Below are 24,200 nucleotides of genomic sequence, written 5' to 3'. Positions count from 1 at the left end.
TCAGGCGGTTAGGGAAGGCTTAAGGCAGTTCCCGGCAAATGGCAGGCCATTCGCCACAGACTGACGAACTGACTTGATAGAACGGGACAAGAGAGAGGAGAGCGCGACTGGAAAGCCTGGCCAGGGGACGCGTGGAGGGGGTGGGGACGCACGTGGGCCGAGCCGCCGCCGCCGCCGCCGCCGCCGCCGGGGCAGGAACTACATTTCCCAGGCTGAGGCTGGGCACACGCCTCCTCGCTCTCCTTGCCTCCGGCTTTCTTCCCCCCCTTCCTCCTCCCCTTCCTCCTCCTCCTGCAGCCACTCGGCGCAGCGCCGGTCCCACTCGCTTCCCAGCCTGCCCCGTGCAGCCCGGGCATGCCCAGTGCGGGAGGTGCGGGCCCCGGCCTGGGGAGCGGCGCCGGCTATAAAGCGGCGGGCGGCGGCGGCGGTGGCGGCGGCGGCGGCCGGAGCCCAGGGAGCCGAGCGGGGCCGCGGGCAGGTGAGCGGTGGGGCCGGGGCCGGGGCCGGGGCCGGAGGGTGGGCCCGGCGTGCGCGAGGACCCGTCGGGGCGGCGGAGGGCGGCGGGGCGGGCTGCGGCTCGGGCTTGTGAGGGGCCCGGCGTGCGCCCCGGGCAGCTGCGGGGAGCCGCGGGGAGCCGCGGGAGCGCGCGCGCACGCCCCGGCGCCCACACACCCGAGGCACCCTCACACCCTCACACCCGAGGCACCCTCCACAGGCGCGCGCGTGGGGCACCGTCGGGCTGCTGTTGATTTGTTGAAGTGCACTTAGAGGGCACGGGCCTCCCGCCTCTGGGCAGCCCCGGGAGGGGGGAGGCCTCGGCGGGGGGGCCGCAGACTTGGGGGAAGGGGGCCTCGGGCTCAGCAGCCAGGCGATCCCCAGGGAAGGACTTGCCGACCTCGCGGAGCGTCTGGGGATGGCCAGCCCTGTGGCTATTCATCCGCCAGTCCCGATTTGGAGCTTTAAATTTAGGTTTATTTTCTTGCCGAGGCTGTGAGATCGGCTGAAAAAAAGGCGGGGTGGGGTGGCGTCCTGGGGTGGCGTCCTGGGGATTGCTCACGGTGGAAGTTTAATGGGAAGAGAGCTGAACCCAGAAAAGGGCCCCAGTCTCGGCTGTGGTGCTAACCGGATGAGTGACCTTGAGTAAGTCGCTTAACTTCTCCGGCCTTTGCTTTCTTCTTACGTAAAAGGAAGTTCCTTACTGACTTCTATAGGCCCCTCGAACTCGAATCTAACCATTTTCAAGAAGCTTGATTTAAACCCGGATGGATAAATTGCTTTCCCTGGTGTCTCCGCCTTTATGCCAGACTGTATTTTGATGCGTCTGAGGGGCATTCTCCACACAATGTTGTGGAAGGAAAAACTAAAGTCTTTTTAAAAGGCTGTAAAATTGAAAGGAAATGGCATCCATCTTTAGGATCATGAAGCTAGTCAGGCAGTCCCCATCGTGTGTTGTAGAGGCCTCTCAGTACCCTGGTGATGCAGATGTGGGGTCACGCAAGTTGAAAACATATACCTGAAGAAACCGAAGCTATTAACTTCCCTTTATGTTGCACTTTAAAATTTGCCAAGCACACAGATGCCTTATGACTGCTAGGCTTTGTAGGTGTGATCATTCCCATTTTAGGATCGTGACAAACTAGGCTTTAAGAGATTAAATCTGTGCTCACCATCGCTAGAGGCAAGGGTTCAAGTTTCCCGACTCCAAACCTATCATTTCTGAGTGTATTATCTTGGTGAAAATGTCCTAATCTTAATAGTTTGTGGAAGAGGATGGGTATTGGTGTTGGAAGGATGATTACATGAGGAGGAACAGTATCCAAAACCTTGGGCTAACCAGGAAGGGGGAAGTAGGAGATTATAAAAGATATGACTGCCATTGTGACTAGAATAGTCATAAAAAGTCCAACAATCTATACTGAACAGAATGATTGTTGCTAGGCCTACTGATTTTCTTTTATTTACCTATACGAAAATGCATATGCATATGTATGTGAGTGTATATGTGGACAAATATATTTTCTTTACATGTTGACACGAGGAGCAGGCATTTGCTTGGTTGTGCAAATTTTCCTCCTCAGGCTTTGTTCCCGGCTCTTCGAGTTCCGAGTGGCATCCATCCAGCTGGGTCAAACTCGGGTTGCAGTTTGGTGAGATGGTTAAAGGTTACCAAGTACAGATCTATTCCTATTCTTGAGCTGTGAAACACGAGGTGTTTTCTTCCATAATAAGCCATAAAAAAAAATCAGTCACATGTTTTATATTAAGGATTTTTGGTTGGCAAGGAATTTGGGAGTTGAATGTGAAGGATATTTTTAGCTAAGTAATCTGACTTTTCTACTCTTTGATAGGTGTCCTTTTCCCCAAATTCAAATTAATATGTATATTCTTCGAATCAGAACTTTTTGTTAGTCCTCTGCAGAAAATTACATCTATTCTAGCATACTTATTGATTAAATTTGGATATAATCTATATAATCAAATCACAGTGAAAATTCAAATATAGATGGTCCCAGAAAGTAGATGACATCATTTGTATGACCAGTTTTTTGTGTGCTTACTGCTCTGTGGTTTATTGAAGACTTGTGTTTGTGTTTGTGACAAAGGAACCACCTTATGTGGTTTTGGCCTTCATTCTCAAAGACCAGGACATTAGAGGTGATACCATGACATTCAAATAAATTGGATTAAAATGAGGGAGGTGAACTAAGGTTTTTAACAGGTTTAAAGGTGCTCAATCAGTGATTAAGAGGCTGTGGTGGTTGTCTTTCATTCTCAATAAAGACCATGACCTCAGGGATGGGTTGCCATGATAAGCAAGTGAATTGGATTTAAGTGAGGAAAAACTGAAATGTAATAGAAGGTTGACCACAAAGAAAGGTTGAAATAGATTCCTCCCCCTTTTTGAACAATATACTACTGTGCCACTCCCAAGTATTGATATGTGACTGTACTCCCCTAAGTCATCAGGGCAATCACTAATACTGCTAATCCATGATTTTATGAGGAAAGAGAGAAGCAGCTGCCTTTCCCAGGTCTTAGATGGGTAAACCAAGACAGAAAGGTAATTCCCCTCATTCAGAATTTCATCAACTGGAGAATTTTTTCCAAGTGAAAATTTTAAGTGATTGTAGGGAGGACTAATGTATGATAAAGAGAGAAAAGAGATCCGTGTTCCAGCAAGATTTTAGCTGTTAGCAGCTAGACACACAGTTCACGTTATTGTCTTGCCTCAGTAGAACGTGGAAACACAGCCTTGTTAGGCAAGAAAGCTGTTATTTGCATAGACGAATGTGTTCAAATATGAATTAAAATTCAGCTTTGTCTGGATTTTAAACATACTACCCAATAATAGTTTTTCACATTTTGGTTAAATTTATCATTTCATGGCGATCTTTTAAAAATCCTGTCAATTTGCTCTATATATCAAATGTTAACTGAATGCCTACTTTTGGAATCGTGATGGGCAGGCTTGAGTAGTAGGACTCTTGCTTTGGATGGCAATCTGGCAGTCATACCTCCTTACAGGATTAGCCAGATGGTAATATTATTGATGAGGAACAAATTAGAAAAAATATCAATACTGTTGTTCAGTCATATATCAATAATCCTTGGAGTAGTACAATAATATATTCAAAAGGCATGAGTGTAATCCATTTCAATTTGCCATCAACTCTGCCACTTACTATGTGACTTAAACTGCTCTGGGTTTTGATTTTATTCATATATAAAATAGTTAAATAATTCCTTTTTTCTGCTTGACAGAAACAAAAAAAATTAGAAACAAATGCTTTGAGGTCTTTGGAAAGAAAGTGCTTTAAAATTCAAGGTAGTAATGTGAGAAGGATCTGTTATGTCTTTTAGGTATTTACAGATTAGATTAGGGGCAGCTAGGTGGATAGACTGCTTGATCTGGAGTTAGGAAGACCCGAGTTCAAAATTGACCTCAGATACTTAACCAAAACTGGTCCTGGGCAAGTTACTTAACCCTGTTTACCCCATATCCTCATCTGTAAAATGAACTGAAGAAGGAAATGGCAAACCACTCTAGTAATTTTGCCAAGAAAACCCAAATAGAATCACAAAAAGCATGACAAATACCTAAACAATAGCAACAAGGTAAGATTGAGAAAACTATTGATTTCAGTTTGAAAGTTGACTTATGGCCCAGAGCATAACAAAGTGTTTCTCTTCTTTGTAAGATTGATATTGATGCCTTTCTCCATTCCCTTAGCTAGCCATTTAATTATGTGTTTTACAATATAATATTTTTCTTTCTCCATTAGGCTCTGTGTTTTCAGGCTCTTCACGATGAGAGATTTTGGGGTCCTTCTCTTCCCTTCTCCTTGTAGTTGATAGTTTGGGTAGTGGAAGTGATGCAGAAGTAGAGATGGCTGATAGTGTCAAAACATTTCTCCATGATCTTGTCAGGGTAAGTAAAGCTATCATTCTTCCTCTTATTTTCTGGTCATTTTCCTAAAGGAGTTGACTTTAAAATCTCCATACCTTACACATGTTGATGGTGTTTTTTGTTTGGTTGGTTTTTTTTAAGACTCATAGAATATTAGTTTGTAAGACTGTATCCACTCCTTTTCTTAAGCGCGAATTTTGGGGTCCAGAGAAATGAAGAATGTTCCTTGGTCATACAGCTAAATAGGAATGTGACTGGAACCCAAGCCTCCTGATTCCCAGTTACTTCCCTTTAATGTCTTTAGGCCAAGATCTCTTGGATAAAATTGGTAAATGTCCCTAGATCCCTACCATGACAAGAACAGAAGTCAGAAGTGGCCAACTATCTTTATACTATTTCCCATTTATAGTCACCCAATTCCACCCATGTGCAGCTAATGCCATTGAGAAGGCCAAAAGGAGAGAAAATTAATTTAGCAGATATCTAGTTATAAATTGACCCTCATCCATATAGATTTCCTCCTATGTTACTTTTTAAGTATTTTTTTCTTATGGCCTGGCCCATCAAAAAAGTGAGTAGAATTGCTTCCAGTTTTTTTTTTTTTTTTTTTTTTTTTTTTTTTTTTTGTTTATTAGTTTACCCCTGCTTTTACTTGCCTTCCTTGTTGTAGCAATATATTCCTTGTTTTAAAAATAAAAGACCCTAACACTTGCTTATAGGGAATCAAGGACTCCATCTGGGGCATTTGCACCATCTCCAAATTGGATGCCCGGATCCAACAGAAAAGAGAAGAGCAGCGTCGAAGAAGGGCAAGCAGTGTTTTAGCACAGAGAAGAGCCCAAAGTGAGGAGCGGAAGCAAGAGAGGTGAGGAGAACAAATCATTATAGTGAGATTAGTTTTTGGAGTTCACTTGGTAATTCCTAGTGGAGATATGATGTGAATATTTGAGGATTGACTGAGGACCCTATTAGTGATTCTCCATTTTTTGGAGTTGCAATACTCTACTATTGAGGATCTAATTTTTTTTTTCTACTTCCCTAATAAAATACAGTGTACTATTTAATTTTTAAGACAAAATGAGTTAAATTTAACTTTGATTTGAATGTTTTTGAGACTTCTGCAATATTCTTTGAGATAAATTGTTTTAATTTTTTCATATTTTTGTCTGCCTCAGTTTCCTCAACTGTAAAAATGAGCATAATAATGGGCATCTGCTTTACAAAGTTGTTATGAGGATCAGAAAAGATACTTTATGAGTATAAATTAAGTTTTATAGACTCTTTAGAAAACCACCACCTTGGAGAGAATAGAAAATCCTCAAATTCAATAAATTGTCTATTGCTTGTAGGACAGCATGCTAAGCACAATGGTAGCTGCAGTGTTTGAGTAAAATGTGATTTCTGTCTTAAGTTTGTAAAAGTTGTAGTTAATAAAATAAGAACAACATAATTAAGTCTTAGAGTTAAAAATAACTTGACCATAGTTACATAACTAAAAAATTTCAATGGGAATTTGAACCCAGATCTTGAGACTTGAAATTTAGCACTTCTTCCAAACCTCACTCTAAACCTTAAACCTCATTGTAATTATAAAGTGCAGTGTGATGGTCAAGGGGGAAAGATTAATAACTGAAGCTGAGAAGGCTTTTTAGAGGAGGTAGCTTTGGAGTTGAAGCTTTAAAAGAGTAATAGGAAGAGTAATATGTGAAAGGAAAAAGACACCTGTCATCAAGAACAGATCGAGTATGGAGGTGTATGAGGTTGGAAAGAGATATTAAAAACTGAGTCTGGAAATTAGAAAGGAGAGAGTTTAAAGATAATATATAATAATATATAATAATAGATTTGGGGCTTTATAGTAGATCAGGTTGTTAGGAAAAGTGACAATTGGAGGGGCATCAGGAGAGTATGAAGGCAAGAGGCAAGACATCACTCAAAAGTAATGGGTCAGGAGCATTAGAGCCTCCAGAGAGGTGAGACTGAAAATGCCCTTGGATTTGACTATTTTTGGAAAGTTTCTATAAAGTATTGGGAATGAAAACCATATCATAAGAAGTTAATGAAGACGTAGGTGCTGAGAAAGAGGAGGAAATATATGGATTATTTTTTTCTTATTTTAAAACTTAATAGTATTTTTTCCTCAATTATATAGTTTTCAACATGGGTTACTTTTTCAGAGGTTCTCTATGAAGGGAAGAAGACAAAAGGACAGTTACTAGATGTGATAAAAAGGACAGAGTATCCTTTTTTCTTTTCCAGAATTTGTCAAGTCCTCAGCAAGTTTTTTTTATTTTTTTATTTTTAAACTTTTATTGATGACTGGTTTTTATATAAGTTGTTTCTGGCTATATACATCCTGCTAGTTGAAGAAAAAAGGAATTCACCAAGAATAACTGATGCATTGATTGGTCTGAAAGTAGGTGCAATACTTTACCATACATTCCCTTCTTTAACAAGAGGAAGGAGAGCCTGTTTCATGATCTTTTCTTTGGGATCAAAACTGATTATTATTTCATTTTAATGTTTTCATCTTTTATTGTACTTACTGTATTGTAGACTGATTCTGCTACTTTGCATCAGTTTGTCTGACTTTCTGTGTTTCTCTGAATTCCTTTTTGGTCATCTGTTATTATACAATGCTCTTTTACTCATTTACCAGTTTATTTGGCCCTTTCCCTAATCAATGAGCAATCATTTCATGAGTGTGGAGGAAGGAGGCGTGAAGAAAGGCATCTATTCACAAGAGTGATTGCTGGAACAAGGTCCCAGAGGATCTAGAGGGTGTGGGATTAGAAGATTGAGCCTTATTAGTTAAGTTGAGATATATGTTTGAGATAGAAAATTCATTACTTAAGAAAGTAAGTGGTGTGTGTGTGTGTGTGTGTGTACATATGTACAATCATATATATACACACACACATTACATACACATAAGCAGGACATTTAAGGGAGTCTTATGAAAGCAGCATGACAGTGGTTGGAATATTAGAGTCCAGAAGACCTAGATCCAAATCTCATATAACCTTTATTAACTATATGTCGTTGGAAAGATTACTTGATCAGAATTTTTGTTTCCTATATGTACAATGTTGGAGTTGAAATGAATGGCTTCTGATGTCTGGCTGTGGTCCTAATTATATATTACAAGGAATAGGGATGGGTAAAGGGTTGGTATTTGGGGGAGTTCAAGAGCTTTGAAAAGCTTAGGATTATTTGATAGGGATGAAGTAAAGAAGTTGACTAGAATTGCTAAAAATAGGAGTGATGGTCAAGCTGAATGATTTTGTTAAAAGATTACAGTGTGGCAGACACTGTGCTTTTGTATTTGTAGTCCCACAGTTTAGCAAAGATCTCCTTAAGGAACTTGTAATCCTGTAAGGAAAGTAACATATAATGATGACTTAGGATGGTACTTTGGTATTGAAAGTTAATAGAATGGTAGATGGGGCAGTTGATAGGCAGAACTACTTTTGATCATTGTTCAAGGTTCCAGGAAAAGAAAGGGCTGACAAATTCACAGTGGGGTAAGAAGAGGCCATGATCTAAAACATGCTGGTGCAGCTCTCCTGAAATAGTGTAGTGTTCCAAGAGAGATGGTTCCCACTTTGGGGGGCATGGGTGGGGCAAGCCAGGGTGGAAGTTCCTCAGGACATGGGCAAGTAGATTAATTTTTGTTTGCCTCAGTTTCCTCAACTGTAAAAATGAGCATAATAATGGGCATCTGCTTTACAAAGTTGTTATGAGGATCAGAAAAGATACTGGTAAAGTGCTTAATACTGTGTGTAATGTTCTCTTTAAAATGATCGTTCTCTGGGAGCAAGTTTCTTAGGGGGCTTCTGGAGGCAGCCTTAGTTTCAGTTCAGAGTAATAATTGCCTCAAATGCAGCCAGGGATTAAAGTCCAGTCCTTTATTGTCTCTTCCAAAATAGCCCAGTTAGCTCTTCTTAGTTCCGAGAGTTCTTGTTGCTAGTCATTTGCCTCTACCGACTTCAGCTTCCAGCTCTCTGAATCTCCCCACTGACCCCTGGCTTCTCAATCTCTCAAAATTCTCTAGTGCTTGTCCTTCTATATGCTCTTTTAGAGGTGTGAACTCAAAGGTTGACTCCTCCGAGAGTGGGATTGTGGGAGCTGTGACTAACGAATCTCCTGGACTTGTGAATCTTGTAGAACTTCAATGAATGCTAAATACATTAGTGAGCTAGAGATCTTTCTTGTTAAGTACCATGCTAAATTAGACAACCAACTTATCACTTAATGAAATGTTTGTTCCTTTGCTTCCCATTTGAGCAATGTAAGCAGGAAGAAGGGAACTGGATGGTAGGAGTTAACTGGGAGTGAGAGTTGGTGGATCAGAAGTTCCAAAGGTCTAGAATTAAGAGATTCTAGGATAATGACTATTAAATCTTCAAAATGGCAGGTTGTTTTCACAGATGTTCAATAAATGGCATCCGCAATCTGATGCCTTACCCATAGCAAACTTGTAATCAAAGTAACTGTTTTTGCATCTCATGTAAATTTCACTCCTGCATTCCCTTCCCCCCTCCAGGCCTAGACATTCTAAATAACGTGTGTGTGTGTGTATTAATAGAAAGGGGAGAAATAAATTAATTATATTAATAGAAAATAACTTCATTGAAAACTGAAGTTTACAGTATTTGATATCCATGGGTCTTTAACTTCTGCAAAGGAGTGAGAGGAATTGCTTTTTTGTATTTTTCTTTGGAGCCATGATTGTTTGTAATTCTATTTTTTCCACTTTTGATTGTCTCGAGTTGGTGGCTCTTTGTATTTGTAATGATTATGTATATTGTTTTCTTGGCTTTGCTTACTTCATTCTGCATACCTTCATGTATGTTATCCCATGTTTCTCTGTATAGTCTTTATATCCATCATTTCTTGATAACATACTAATATTCCAATAAATTTAGAAAGCACCTATTTAGCCATTCTCCAAACAAATACTTAAAATATTTTAAAATATTGAAAAAATGCTGTTAGTAATCTTTTGGTATATATAGGAACTTGATTCTTATCAATGGTCTTCTTGTTGGTATATGCTGAATAGTAGAATCTCTACTCATTAAAAAAGTCTGGACATTTTGATTATTTGTATAATGTCCAAATTACTTTGCAAATTGTTGTGCCAATTCTCACAGCTCCACTAAAAATGTACCAGTATACTTATCTGTCCACCATTCTTCTATGTCAACTATTCTCACCTTCTATTATCTTTGTCAGTTTTCTGGTTGTGAACTATTCAATTAAAAAAAAACTTAAAAAATCAATATGATAGAAAGACAATTCAGGTATTTGCTTAGTAATAAAGAGCAGCCTACTTGCTTCACAGACATGTGTGGAATCTTTTTTTTAGTGAGCCAAGGATAGTGAGTAGAATTTTCCAGTGCTGTGCTTGGAATGGAGGAGTATTCTGGGTGAGTAAATTTTTGCCATTCTTTCCCTTGACCAGAATCCAAACCAAAGTATTCCAAATGTCTTGTTTCTTACTTGGGTCTTCTAGTATCTTTAGAGGGTAGAAATACTTTTTAAATATTTTGAGTATTGATATTTTTCATAAGGGCTACGCATGCTGTTGAATAGATTTATCTGTTGGGTTGAGGGGAAAGGGTCTCACTGCTTCTGACAATCAAAACCCAAATCAAAAAAATCAGATCAAGTACCTCATAGTTGACTGAAAATTGATGAACACAGAATTATTTAATTTGGACTTCTTAAGGGTGGTTAGTGTTTGAATTTCCTCTTTGGGCTCCTTTTATATTGAAGTAGTGTATATATAGTGTATTATCAGTGTATAATAGACAAAAAGTCTGTTCACTTTGAGGAACCACATATTCTTCTGTTCCCACTAGATCCTGGTTTCAGGGTTTAGTCCCCAGTATGCATTTGTGGGTCTGGCTCTCTCATACTAATAGCAAGATGCTTGTCAGACAGACAATTAGCTGAGCCACTAGGTTTCTATATTTCAAAATTCTCATTAATTTTGAAATATAGTCAAGTGGTGAATTTATCCTTTTTATCATCCCTATTTATTTGGAGCCTTGAGATGTGCAAATGAACTAAGAAAGCCCCAAATAAAGATGGCTAATTGTAGAGCCTAATCTTGATAAGACAAAGAAAGAAGGTTTGTATAGTGTTGGGGCTTTTTGGCCCCAACTCCCGAGTGAGGCAGGTCTTATCTGACCACAATGCCCGCTCACCTGAATAGCGAATACCGTGAGTGATGAGGGGCGAGACCCAGGATGTTGTGAGACTGTTTCTTACAAAGCCAGCAAGTCCTTTTTTCTCAGTATATGTCTCTAGTTCCTATAGCTAACATGAGCACATGCTAGCCTATAGCAGATATGATTCCCTATAGGAAGCTACACATAAGTACAAAGTGAGCATTCCTTTCCTAATAAGGTATATGGATATTGTTCTCTCATCCCAGCTCTGGCACGCCTCTCCTGGGAACTGCCACATAGCTTCTTGGGTGGGACCCCTTCCTCCCAACGCCATCTTGTTCACCCTTACAAGGCTACTCAGTTTATCTGAGCTGTGCCCTGTGTCATGTCCAAGGCTGGCAGGGGGTTGACAAGTCCTCTTACAGTATAGTAGGAAGTTCTCAACATTTTTTATTTTTCCAAGAGAGGACTATTGATTAGAACATTTGAACTTATATTTTTAATGAAAACTTTTCATATTTACATTATTGAATTTCTTCTTTAGCTGAGTCTCCTCTTGTTTTACCGAGTATTTATCCCTGTGCTTCAATCAGTAACAGCTCAAATTATTGGTAAGTACATAAATAGTTCTCTTTATACACATTTTATCTTTCCTCACTTGGGACTAAGATGAGGAGGGAGGTCATGACTTTTACAGATGTTATGATAGTAATGATGAGGGGTGAGAGCCAGGATGTTGTGAGACTCTGTTTATTACAAAGCTAGCAGCCAAAGGGGCCACATCCTACTTCTAAGTAAGCACTGCTTTGCTGGCCAAGTGCAAATTTTCCTCCTAATCCTTTTTGGTTTTGATTGAAAATCAAAAAAATTAAAGATTGTGGCATGGGTCCATATGGCAACTAGCTTAGTGGTTCTTAAGCCAGAAACAGGAGAGGCATGAGAGAAAACGTGAAAAGCACGAGAGTCTAGTGGGTTTTCTAGGGTCTGTTTCTACAGCTTATAGTGATTTTTTTTCCTTCCTCTCTTAGGAGATCCCTCCCTTCATGGAGACGTCTGGTCCTGGCTGGAATTTATCCTCACTTCTATCTTTAGTGCTCTGTGGGTGCTCCCCCTCTTTGTGCTTAGTAAAGTGGTGAATGCCATATGGTTTCAGGTAAGTCCAGACCAGAAATATGGCTCTTGGCCCTGAAGTATGGTAATTTGGTATCCTTCAAAGCAGCCTAGAAACAAGAACTATTGATAGCTGTCGTTTTCCTTGAATGTGCCTCTGCATGGTAGCACCACCAAGAAAAACCTAGCTGTGCCCATAGGGAAATTCTTAACGTCCCTTTTAAATGGAATCACTGGCTATTTTGGAAGTAAGTAGAGTAGCCTGTTGCAGAATACCTTCCTGAATCGGGAGAGAGATTTTCTTGGAATTCCTGTCTAAGATAGCAATTCTAGTGGAGGCAGTGGACTTGAGGCTTTAGAACAAAGTTTTTTTTTTTTTTTTTTTTTTTAAAGTTTTTGAGTGTCAAAGATCCCTTTGTCAAGTGAAGCCTGATCATTTGTCAGAATAATGTGGTTAAATGGACAAAGTAAAATGTGAGATTAAAAAGTAAATCAGTTATATTGAAATATAGTTAATTGAAATGTTTATTAAAAAGCCAAATTCACAGACCCCGGGTTAAGAGCACTTGCATTAAGATTTATGGCCTAGATCTTTCTGGTGAATTGCTTACTGTGTTGCAGGATATTGCTGACCTGGCATTCGAGGTATCTGGGAGGAAACCCCAACCATTCCCAAGTGTCAGCAAGATTATTGCCGACATGCTTTTTAACCTTTTACTACAGGCTCTTTTCCTGATCCAGGTAAGAATAGCTTATTAGAAAGCTATTAGTCATTAGAGACATAAACAGGAAGGGGGCAAAGTGGAAGGGGTCTTTCATCAGTGCTGCCCAACACTCTAGGAAGAATGGTGTATATCATACTCTTCTAGAAGTCTGATTTAGTAATAAAATGAAAGAGGCTCTCTTTATAAATGCATTTAATTGGGGGATTTCTTGCCATTGTATCTTGAAAAGAATTCAAGTTGGTTGTGATTCCTCTACAGGGCATGTTTGTCAGTCTATTCCCGATCCATCTCATTGGCCAGTTGGTCAGTCTCCTGCACATGTCTCTTCTGTACTCACTTTATTGTTTTGAGTACCGTTGGTTCAACAAAGGTGAGTGGTTACTACTCCAGAGGAGATCATATCTTAAATAGAATTTTTTAAAAGAAGTTAACAGGTCTTTCCTTTTTACTCCTCAACATTGCCAGAAAGATGGCTCCTTCCCCAGAACTCAGAATTTGGATTGAGCCATAGATGATAGAGCATTCAAGAATGTTGCCAAAGATTAGAGGTGATCCTACGATTTGGAGTTGATATGAGGTTCTGTGTCTTGTACAAAGAATGCCAACAAAACTTTATGCTAGGAGCTGGAGATGTGCAAATTTAGAGAAGGCATGGTTACTACCCTTTATGGAACTTAGTTTAGTAAGGGGGAAAGAGTATAGTTAATTAGCATGAAATAGTATTGGGACCAGGTCCCCTATAAATGTTATCTAATCTTGGGACAGCTAGTACTGCAGTAGATTGAGTTCTAGATCTGGAGATCAGGACACTCTTAAATGCATTTAATATTTATAGGCACATTCTCTCCAATGGCGAGTTTACCGTAGAAATTTCTTTTAGCAAATAACATTATAATGAAAATCATAATGCCCATAGTGGTATGAGTTGCTTCTTTAAACAGAGACCATGCAACAAATGATTATGGCTTGTGATGATGTTTATCATGTGACTTGGGATAGTTGTAATAGAGCAATCCTTTTGGTAAAGTCAGCTAAATTTATTAAATGTTCTTTGTACTTAGAGATGACAGAACTGTTCTAAGCATGTCTCTAAGATTATCTCACTCAGTGGGGTATTAATAAATTTGTTTTATCAGGAATTGAAATGCATCAGCGATTATCCAACATTGAAAGGAACTGGCCTTACTACTTTGGATTTGGTCTACCCTTGGCCTTCCTCACAGCAATGCAGTCTTCTTACATCATCAGGTAATCTGAATTAAAGAATTTGGGGTAGGTTGTGAGGATAAAAACTGGGGTTTGGTTTGTACATATTGAATCATTTGAGATTTGTCCCACTTCTAGAAAGTATCTGGCTAACCTGTTGTATAGTATATTTTATTAGATTCTCACAGAAATTGGAAGATGTGAGAATGATGTCCTTTGGGGTCCTTTTGGTTTTCCATATCACCCTACTTAGAAGCTGGGTTTTCTGTGATGCCATCTCAACTTTCTTTCATCTTTCTACAGTGGCTGCCTCTTCTCTATACTCTTTCCTCTGTTCATCATCAGCGCCAATGAAGCGAAGACCCCTGGGAAAGCGTAGTAAGTATTTAGTCAGTACTTGGTCACTAGAGTCAGAGATCATACTAGAAGTATTGAATGTAAGCGTAGGATTTAGCAACCCTAAACAATTGGGCTTAGTTTTTGGTTTTTCCTTTGACTTTTTCTGTGTCAAGGAATCAAATGATACTTTTCTGGGTAAAAATCCTGCTTACTTACCGGCTCTCTATAAGTCAGAACACTGACTCCAAAACTTTAGTCAGTCAGCTGTTCAGAAAATCTCTAGTGCAACTTCTCCCCTGGGAATGCCACACTGAATATACATAAAAACAGATTAAAGATTCGGACTCAGATAGGAAGGGCATGTGAGAAGAAAAAGAGTCAACATGGTTCAGATACAAAGTCTGATGTGGGTTTTTTTGTCTTTCAGCCTCTTCCAGTTACGTCTCTTTTCCTTGGTGGTCTTCTTAAGCAACAGACTTTTTCACAAGACGGTCTACCTGCAGTCTGCCCTGAGCAGCTCAGCCTCTGCCGAAAAGCTCCCCTCACCTCATCCATCTCCTGCCAAACTGAAGGCTACCCACTGAGCTGCCTCCAAGGGGAGGGATAGCTTTGGGGGGAGGCACTAGTGGTGGCTTCCTCAGTTTCCCCTCACCCAGGGAAAGCAGGACTCACCCTGCCAAGGGCCTTCAGCACATTCCCGTTGTTTTCTGTGGAATCTGGAGTTTTACTGTCTTGTGAGTGTAGGCCAGAATCTTTTTGACGCCAGATGTGGATTTTTAATGCTGTCACGCGTCTCGATGACTGCAGATTTGTCTGCAGCTGTTTTCTAGCCTTTGCCAGCCCTGTGCCTGTGCTGATTTGAACACTTTGCTTTTCTTCCCGTGCCATCCCTCCCCTTTGCTCTGCCACCTTTGGATGAATGGATTTTGTAAATCGTGTGTGTGTGTGTGTGTGGTTGTGTTGGTGGTTATTTTTTTGTTTGTTTGGATTTTTTGTTTTGTTTTGTTTTGTTTTTTGGTGAAACCCACTCATTGGGTGTGGAGGGAGGAGGAGTCTCCCAGCTAGTCCTGGTTGCTTCCTTCTGCAGCCTCCACTGTCTTTGGTTCTTGTAACTCAGGTTAGGTTTTCATCCCTCCTACTTCACAGCAAAAAAGAAGAAAACAAGGAAAAAAAGAACCAGAAAAGGTGGGACTGGGTAGGGAATACACCTCACCACCACGTGTATTGGTTTGGAGAACTAATGTGTCTCCATCCGTTTGTTTGCAGGAGAGGAGGACATAGGACAATTCTCTCACTGGTACTTTTAGGGTTCCCTAATCTCAAGGGAATGTACCAGCTCTGGACAAGTGCCACCATTATTAGCACAGAATGCCCTGAAAAGTCAAGCTTTTGCTAAGCACTGGGTACAACTTCATTACTCAAAGAGCCGGAGGTCTGAAATTCACTTTGTCAGGGCCACTGCCAGTTATATCCGGCACTTCAAGGTGATGTTGGGTGCTGCATGTGATCAGGAACTACAGTAGAAAACTTAATGAAAAACATTAAACCTGTGACTGGATGGTTTTTCTGTCATTTATACAGTAAGGTTGGGGTCCAGCACATGTCAAAAAATTGTACAATATAAAAAATTAAACAAGTAGGAGCTTCTGGTTTCTCATGGAAACAGGCATACTGATTGGTGAAAATCATGAAGTTTATAATGGTATTTAAGGAATACAAAGTCTTGTTTGGGTTCAGAAAAAGGGAATTTAGAGTAAATGGGAAGTTTATTGCACTAAGCATAATTGATGGGGAGATGGTTCTGCAAAGTGTTGATCTGAAACTCAGGTCTCGTCTCTTTCATGTAGTTTATAGAGGGGGATAGGCTTATGTCCACTCATTTAGTGGTTGGTTCTCAAAAACTGATGAGTTTGGAATTGGTGAATTCATTTTTATGTGTGTAAAAGTGTCTTTCTTTATGTATGTATATTTCTGCTGTATATGTTTCATAAAGGGAGAAAGATCAATTTAGATTCCAGTGTTTCTCATGCATTAAAAATTCCCATAAGGCAAGGGAAAAATAAGCAGCTTACTCGAAGCATTAAATACTTTGAGGAAGGGTGGTCTGTAACATAACTACTGTTGGTTAGCAGATGAACTACTCTGGTGTTTTCACCAAAAAAAAAAAAAAAAAAAAAAATTTAAATAAAATGCTAGAGTTGTCCACATTTGTGGGTGGGTGATTGTGAGTTTGTCTTACAAGGGGAAGCACAAAGTTGGCAATTATATTGGTAAAGCATATGGTTAAAGGCATCTTGGGTTATTTTAATACCTCTGGTATGCTCCAATAAGATCATTTGTGATTTTGATAACATTTTAAGGCAGCATTACAAAGAACCACTTTTAGGACCTGACTTGCTGCTATGCAGTGATTTGGGAGAGAGAGTTTAAGCTGTCAAGCAATTTGGTAATTTGAAAAGTCAAACTTTTGGAATTTTTTTTCGCAATAAAATGAACCCCTTTGGAAGCAGTTTTTCAAAGTGTGTTGTTCTCAACTTGTACCACTTGTCTAGTAATTGATTTTTTCTTATCACACCTATGTGACTCTAGCTGCAATGTCCTATGCTAATCTGTTATATAGATTTGACTGCATAATGGGAACAGAACTGTTGTCCCTGATTTTTTTTTCTATATAATCCCATCAGTACCCATTTATTTATCAATAAATATTAATCTCCTATTATCTAGACATTGGGAAAAACAGATTTTAAAAGATAGTTCTTTTCTATATGCAGTTTATTGTATAGGAGGAGGATGGTACAAACACTTAATATATATAATCAATGTGGTATAGTAATATATATAATCAATGTGGTATAGTAAACAGAGTTTGGTGTTTGGAATCAAAAAGACCTGGTCTGTATCTTGGTTCTAACATTGGTTGTGTGACCACGAACAAGCTTCTTGGCTTTAAATAACCTTAGTTTCCCCATCTTCAAAATGGGGATACTAATAGTGATGAAAAAACTTAGGATATTAATGGAGTGCAAGCTGATATGGCAGCCAGACAGGCTAGTCTTAGATGACAATAAGATTGGCATTATCTTCAGAAATGGAGAAGGGATAATCCCATTGTGTGTGAAATAAATTATTTAGTTCTGGGCATTTTGGAAGTATACTGATAAAACTCTTGAGTGCCCAGATGGTTAAAGAGATGAAAAAAATTTTTTTAAACACCACATGGTTATTAGACTTTGAACAACAAAAATACAAAAATGTGAGTTGAATTCAAATGCAGACTAGTGACTCCCTTCAAGAGACCATAGTTCTTGTTTGTAGTATAATGAAGACTGTATACTAGTAGAAATAAGTTGATAGTTAATGCTACAATTTTGTCTAGAAATTATGTATTTATTTTCCTCAGCTATTTAAGTATATACAGAAAAGGAGTTTAAAAGTTTTACTTATTTCCCTCATTAACCATGCTACATTCTGTCTTAAGAGGGCCAATATATAGAAAATATAGAAATGCCTTATTTTTGGGGGAGGGGAAGGATTTTGGTGGGGTGGAGTATACTACAAATATCTTCTGGTATTTAAAAGGGATACCACCTGAAAGAGAAATTATGTTAAGTCCTCCCTGGACCCAGAATATGAAATGTGGAAGCAAGAGTAAAGTATGGGAGAACCAAATTTAGCTTGATGTCAAGGAAAAACTCCCTACCCATCAAGACTTTTAATTATTGTTTTTTAAATTTTAGAATATTTTTTCCAGTTACATGTAAAACAATTGTTTTTTAAAATTTCAAGTTCCAAATTCTGACTCCTCCTGAGATGGTAAGCAATTTGACATAGGCTATACATGTTAAGTCATGTAAAAATTTACATATTAGCCATGTTGCAAAAAAAACAAGACTCAAACCCCCAATGATAATAAAGTAAAAGTATGCCTCAATTGAATTCAGACTCCATCAGTTCTTTGGAGGTGGATGGTGCTTTTAATCATAAATCTATTGGAATTGTCTTGGATCACTGGAATGGCTGAAAACGGCTAAATCATTCAGTTGATCATTGAACACATCCTCTCACAATATACAACGTTCTGGTTCTGCTCACTTTCACTTTGCATCACTTTGGGTAAAAATCAACCAACTCATTTTCTAATAGTAATCTATTACAATCATATATGACAACTTGTTAAGCCATTCCTGAGTTGATAGATATCTCAGCTTTCACTTCTTAGATTCCACAAGGAGAGCAGCTTATATTGTACGAATAGGTCATTCTACACATTTTTAAAAACTTTAGGACACAGAGCTAGCAGTGGTATTGTTGGATCAGAGGGTAAGCAGAGTTTAGGCATAGTTCCAAATTGCCCTCTAGAATACTTGGATCAACCAGCTCTGAAGTGAGGAGGACCCAAGTTCAAATGTGACCTCAGATACTTAACTATTTCCTGTGTGACCCTGGGCCCAATTGCTTGAGCCCAATTGCTTCAACAAAATACTTAAATCAGTTCCCAAGTCTATGAACAATGCAATTGGTGTCCCAATTTCCCAACATTTACCCCCCCCCCCCTTTTCTGTCATACTAGCCAATCTGATAGGCTTGAGATGGTATCTCAGAGTTTTTATTTTGTATTTCTCTGATCGGTAGTGATAGCATTTTTTCATGAGTATAGATAGCTTTGATTTACATTTTGAAAACTTGTCTGTTCCCATATCTTTTTACTACATGTCAATTGGGAAATGATTTGACTGTTGTCTATAGTTGAGAAATAAGGCCTTTTTCAGAAAAAATTGCAGTGAAGCTCCCACCATTTTCTGCTTTCCTTCTAAACTTGGGTGCATCAGTTTTTCCCACTTGGGTCTAAATGTTTCTATTTTAATATATAGTGTGAGATAACTAGTTTCTAAAGTGCTTTTCAGTTATCCTAAGCAGTTTTTCTTATGTAGTTGAATTCTTGTCTTCAATTTTTATCAAACACTAGATTTAGTCATTTGCTAATATTTATTGTGTATACTATTCCACTGATCCACCAGTTCCTAGCCAGTACCAGATTGTTCTGAGTTCTGCTTTATTATATAATTTGAGAGTTATCCAAGATCTTCCAGTAAAGACTGGACTTCCATCTATAGAGTATGTTGCACAGGATATTCTTTGAAAGGTATTGGTTGGACTAGATCATTTTAGTTCTGGAATTATGTGCTATGTGAGATCTCAGGGGAGGAAGGGGAAAGCTTTTATGACACATTGAAATTAATTTTAAAAGTGAAAATGAGGGTACTCGGTGTAAGAACAAACAAAAACAATGGGAATGCACTTGTTGAACAATGAGACTTTAATATAAGCCTGAGAAGATGAGCAGCATCATTGTAGAGGGCTTTCAAAGTAAAGACATAAGCCTGATAAGATGACCAAACCCATACATATGACAGATCAGTTGTATTCAGATATATTGCATGGAAAAGTATGAAAACTTGTTAGACTTAAAAGCATCCTAGGTGGATGGTAATGAATTTGTACTAGTAGTGATGATAGCAATGAGAATAGAGGGAATAGATATGAGGTGTTGCAAAAATATAGATACTATATATAGAACTAATTAGATTTGAGGTATAGAAAGGAAAAAAAAGACTCCCAAATTGCAAACATGGGAGAACGAGTAGATATTGGAACCATTTAATTTGAAAGGAGCAGATTTTGGGGAAATGAGCTTAATTTTGATCAAGCTTTATTTAACATGCAGTGTGATATTCTCATTTACAAAAATGCTATCTGGAGAAAGAAAGGGGTCTGAGAATTATCTGCATAAAAATGGTAGTTGGAAAGCATGGGAATTTATGGAATTACTTAAGGAGAGCTTATACAAGGTGTCCCCCAAATCCCAAAACTGCTGTCAGACTTTTGGGACATCCTGGAAATCACTCATTTCAAAGGATCAGGACAATGAGCCAGCAGAGAAAAAATGCAAACAAGAATATGGAGACTGGTGTTGGAGAAATAAGGAAGTAAAGAATATTTGGGGAGTGATTGTCTCTGCAAAGTAGTAAAGAACTGAAATGATGACTGAAGTTTTGTATTCTAGAGAATGTTGGGGACAAACCAAAATATAGAGTTTTAAGTAGTGAAGAAGTAGCTAACAATTCTGTTAAACTATATCCCCTTTTATCCCCCCCTCCCTGCCAAGTATAGCAGTTATAAGCGAGGGAAGTATCATTAAATGAAATAGAAAAATTTAAGAGTTTTTTTTTTTTTTTTTTTTTTTTGGTAGAAAGGGGCAGAAGTAAAAGTCAGTGGAGATAAATAACTTGGGAAGTTTTACAATTTAAATTCTCTGTAAAGCAAAAAAAAAACTAAAATCGTCCCAAAATAGAATGGACTTCCATAAATAGTGGGGCATTTTTTCTCACAGGAGATTTTCAAATTAAGCATGGATGAAGATTCTGAAGCGATATAGTGGTGAAAATTCCTTTTGGGAAGAATGTTGGATTACATGATCTGAGTTCGTTTGCAACTCTATGCTTCTACACTTAAAAAAAAAATTTGATCGGTCTTACTATATTAGATAAATCGGGCAGGAAATAATCCAGCACACGGGTTTCAACAAAAAAATCCGAGTTTCTCCATTTCCTTGTATGTGAACTGGAAAAAATTAAATTTTCAGTCGTTTCCAACTCTTAAATGACTTGCCCAGGAACTGGCGTCAGGACTAAGAGTCTTCCTGACTCGGGGGTCGGCACTTGCTCTGCTGCGCCACCTGACGGTCTGCATATTGTAGGTGCTTATTCGGTTAACTTCTTGATCGAGCCAAGTCATCCCGCAACCCCAAAAATATTGTAAAGGGACGAGGCGTAGAAACCCTGAGATTTGGCATCCTCACCTCTCCGATGAGAAAACCGACTCCGGTGTACCCGGAAACTTGGAGAGGAAGGTAGGATTTTCTGCCGCTTCCCCTCAATTTCGTCCGTCTTTCATCCCGACAACCCTCGTCCAAAGTCTGGGGCGAACAAAAGAAAGTTTGGAAAGGAGCTCAAGTATTCCTTAGCAACTGTTCTCTTACGAATCCAAACGTGCGCGGGGTGGAAGTAAACAAAGGTCAGGACTAAGTTCTATCTTTAGCTATAATTCTACATTGGGCGATACTTAGAACAGCGATGAGAAAAAAAAAATCGGCTTCCTGCAAACATCACACAGCTCAGCGAGACGGGATAGGCAGCTTCCATTACCTTCCGGGTACCGGGGCTGCTTCCTGTCACGTGTATTGGTGTATTCTCGCCACACCCACTGATCCCGGTTCCAGCTCGGTCCGCAGACGGACACGTCACTCTTTGTACTTCAACCAAACCTCTTAGAGCATGTTCTGGGCTTCTCTTGGTTTCTCATCTTTGGGCCAATGAAAGCTCGGCGGGAGTGAATAGTCCCGCCTCATTTCTACTAAGCGGCACAGTTATCTGCTAATGGGATTGCGGAATAGCACCTGCCTCTCCGCCTCCATATTTGAGAGATAGCTTTCTTGCCCAATCCATGGCCGGAAGACGCGGACGGGCTCTAAAGCGGCCAATGGAGGGGCGGAGCAGGAGACCGCTAAGGTTGGGTGCGCCGGCCGCTAAACGGATGGCAGAGGGAGAAGAGCTGAGCCCGGCAATACCCAACCCAGGTGAGGCCCTGAGGGGGTAACAAGGGGAGAAGGGCCGGGTGCAACGGGAGCAGCACGGCCTGGGTGGGGTGCTGGGGTGGATGGGTTTAGGGAGCGGGGCATCAGCGGGGTGAAGGGAGTGGAGAAGCTGGGCCTCGGGATGCTGCAGGGGAGGGAATGGGATTGAATGGGATGTTGTACGAGGTAGCGCTGCAGAGGCAAGGGCGTGCGAGAATCCCCCTTCCCCCTTCCCCGCTGTGAGAAAGGGAGGGCGTGGGAAGCCCCCAGGAGGGTAGGAAGGGAAGGTAGGCCCCCCGCCCCCCACACCGGGAAGGAGGGCGGGCGAAAGCCCTTGCGGTCTCCGAGGAGGAAGTAGCGGCTGGGCAGGTCTGAGCCTGCGGGGGACGGGGAGGCTGGAGCTGCGGGACGCGCCGGGGAGAGATGCGTGGCGAGTTGTACACTGTAGGACAGGAAAGGAGAGAGAAGGAACAGGGAGGCCGCAGGCCTTGCAGGGGCAAACCAGGCGGTGGGGCCATGCAGGACTCACTGCGGTTGAAGGAAGACTAAAAGTTAGCAAGTTGGGCCCGTGTCCTTATGGGTTTTCTTTAACCCTTGGTGGAACGGAGATAGTAGGTGGTGTCTCTAGTTTGCAGATGCCTATTTCAGGGCTCTACTTTGTCCGGCTGGCAAGTCCCTCTGCTGTGCATTTTGGGTAGCATTCTTCCCAGTTCCTTCTCCACGTTGTTTTCTCAGACGGGCCATTTCGCTTTTGACAGCGTCGTGATTTGTAACTACACCAGGCTTTGTACACGCTTGCCATAGCCCTGGTAGAAATGGATGGACGTCTCTTGAATCGGGGAGTATCGGCTTTCCTGGCCTTAGAATGATAACGCTTTAGGGTTATCCGTGGATTATGCTGGTTAAGAGACCTTAGAAATTGGAATAGTTTAGAATTTGAGAATTCTCAAATTTAGAAAATTTGAGGTATAGAAATCAGTATTCTTTGTATTCTATAGCCCTAGTCCTGGGAAACCGTTTCTTTTCTCCTCTAGCGTAATTGGTGATATGCTGCAGGACTCCCGCCTCTGTGTATTCTTGATTAAATACTACAGATTACTTTAGATTTGGCTCTGAATACTTGCCAGTTTTAAGGCATGAAAAAAGATGCTTAATAGTATGGTTTTCCGCAGAGGCAGTTCACTTCCTCTAGTTTTGAAGGGCCTAAGTGACTGTTGTTATGTAAATGAATACCGGAGTCTGATAGAGAGACAATAGGATCTAGTGGAGAGAAAGCTGGACTTAGCTCCAGAGCTTTCCTTTAACATACTGTCTGTGTCACCATGGACAAGTCATTTAAACCTTGCAATGTTTTGGACAAATCTCTAGATTAAAAGTTGCAGAAAAGGTACTGAATGAACTGCATTGATTCATTACACCAGTGAAATCTCAAGTCATGTCCCCTCACCCAGATAATTAAAAGTACCAAAGGACTGACTTGCTTATCCACCTCATTTTTTTTTTTTTTCATAAGAAAATATGTTATGCAGTTTGAATATTAAGGCAGCTAGACAGATTGATGCTTTCTGGTGGAACTACTATGAGACTAATATAGCTGCCTTCCTCTTTCAGAGTAGAAAACTTATCTTCTCTTTACTATGATCATTCTGATGTAATTAAAGTCATGGATTTAAATACCTAAACTAGGAGGATTAATTATGATGTAGGTCTAATAGTGCAATGGCAGTGAAGAAGTTGAGAGAATTGAAGGAGTTCTCTTTGGTGAGATTTGGGATTAAGCATCTCGCCTCTGGATTTTTATGATTATTGCCTGGTCATGACCTATAGATGGCTGATCCACTGTAACTTAGAAAGAGGAAAAAACTTGGTGGTAGCATCAATTGGAGCTTAAATTTAAAGCTAGGAATGATGCTGGCTTGGCAGCTACTACTTAACTCTCATTTTTAGTTTCTGCTTTTTATAATATCCCCTCTAATGTTTCCTTTTACATATCCTTACTTTTTTTGTGAGCTTATTTTAACTTTTTCTTGTCCTATTTTCTTTATTCCTTCTCTTTTGCCTCCTACTGATACATATTGAACCCTAATTAGCCAACTGTCTAAACATGCTATTGGAATATAAGGAAGTATAGATAGTGTAGCACAAGTTTCTCTTTAATCTCTTTATATGAATACTGCTATAGTTTCTGACCTGCACTAACTTCTATCAGAATTTTTTTTTTTAAATAGAGGCAAGACTCATGAGGTTTGTGAATCTGTGAATTCTGAATCTCTTTTGAGTATTAAGTATTTGTGTTTTTTTGCTGAGATTTCTTCCTGCCATGACAAAGTTAGAAGGAAATTCTTGGATAATTGGTTTTAAGAGTCTTTGGTCTTTTTTCTTCTTTTAGCTATTTGAGTGCCATCCGTCATTATCTTTGATGCCAAGATGACCAAGCTGGGATTTCTGCGATTGTCCTATGAGAAGCAAGACACCCTTCTGAAGCTTCTCATCCTGTCAATGGCTGCTGTATTATGTGAGCATATATCTAGAGTAATTTTCTTTGTTTACAGAGAGACTGGCTCTGAGCTAGAAAAGCTCCATGTTTTCCTGTGCAA

The 24,200-nt window shown here is 40.0% G+C and overlaps 2 protein-coding genes across 2 annotated transcripts in view; both read left to right on the top strand.

Moving 5' to 3' along the window:
* The first annotated feature begins 371 nt into the window (after positions 1-371).
* EI24 (EI24 autophagy associated transmembrane protein) lies at positions 372-16,476 on the top strand. The gene is made up of 11 exons (XM_031960943.1): positions 372-478; positions 4,284-4,429; positions 5,128-5,273; positions 9,780-9,840; positions 11,132-11,198; positions 11,616-11,740; positions 12,319-12,438; positions 12,681-12,792; positions 13,559-13,670; positions 13,932-14,006; positions 14,395-16,476. Exons 2-11 carry the CDS (start codon positions 4,388-4,390, stop codon positions 14,549-14,551), a joined length of 1,017 nt encoding a protein of 338 aa, XP_031816803.1. The 5' UTR covers positions 372-478; positions 4,284-4,387; the 3' UTR covers positions 14,552-16,476.
* Positions 16,477-21,241: 4,765 nt separating this feature from the next.
* The window catches only part of STT3A (STT3 oligosaccharyltransferase complex catalytic subunit A), a 31,044-nt gene continuing 28,085 nt past the window's right edge, over positions 21,242-24,200 (top strand). Inside the window, exons 1-2 of the mRNA XM_003764349.3 lie at positions 21,242-21,606; positions 23,993-24,118. Of these exons, the coding sequence (XP_003764397.1) occupies positions 24,031-24,118 (88 nt within the window). The 5' untranslated portion in view covers positions 21,242-21,606; positions 23,993-24,030. The remainder of the gene's footprint in view (positions 21,607-23,992; positions 24,119-24,200) is intronic.

Source organism: Sarcophilus harrisii, chromosome 3 (assembly GCF_902635505.1).
Source record: "Sarcophilus harrisii chromosome 3, mSarHar1.11, whole genome shotgun sequence".
Classification (NCBI taxonomy): domain Eukaryota; kingdom Metazoa; phylum Chordata; class Mammalia; order Dasyuromorphia; family Dasyuridae; genus Sarcophilus; species Sarcophilus harrisii.
This window is presented reverse-complemented; position numbering and strand designations above follow the sequence as displayed.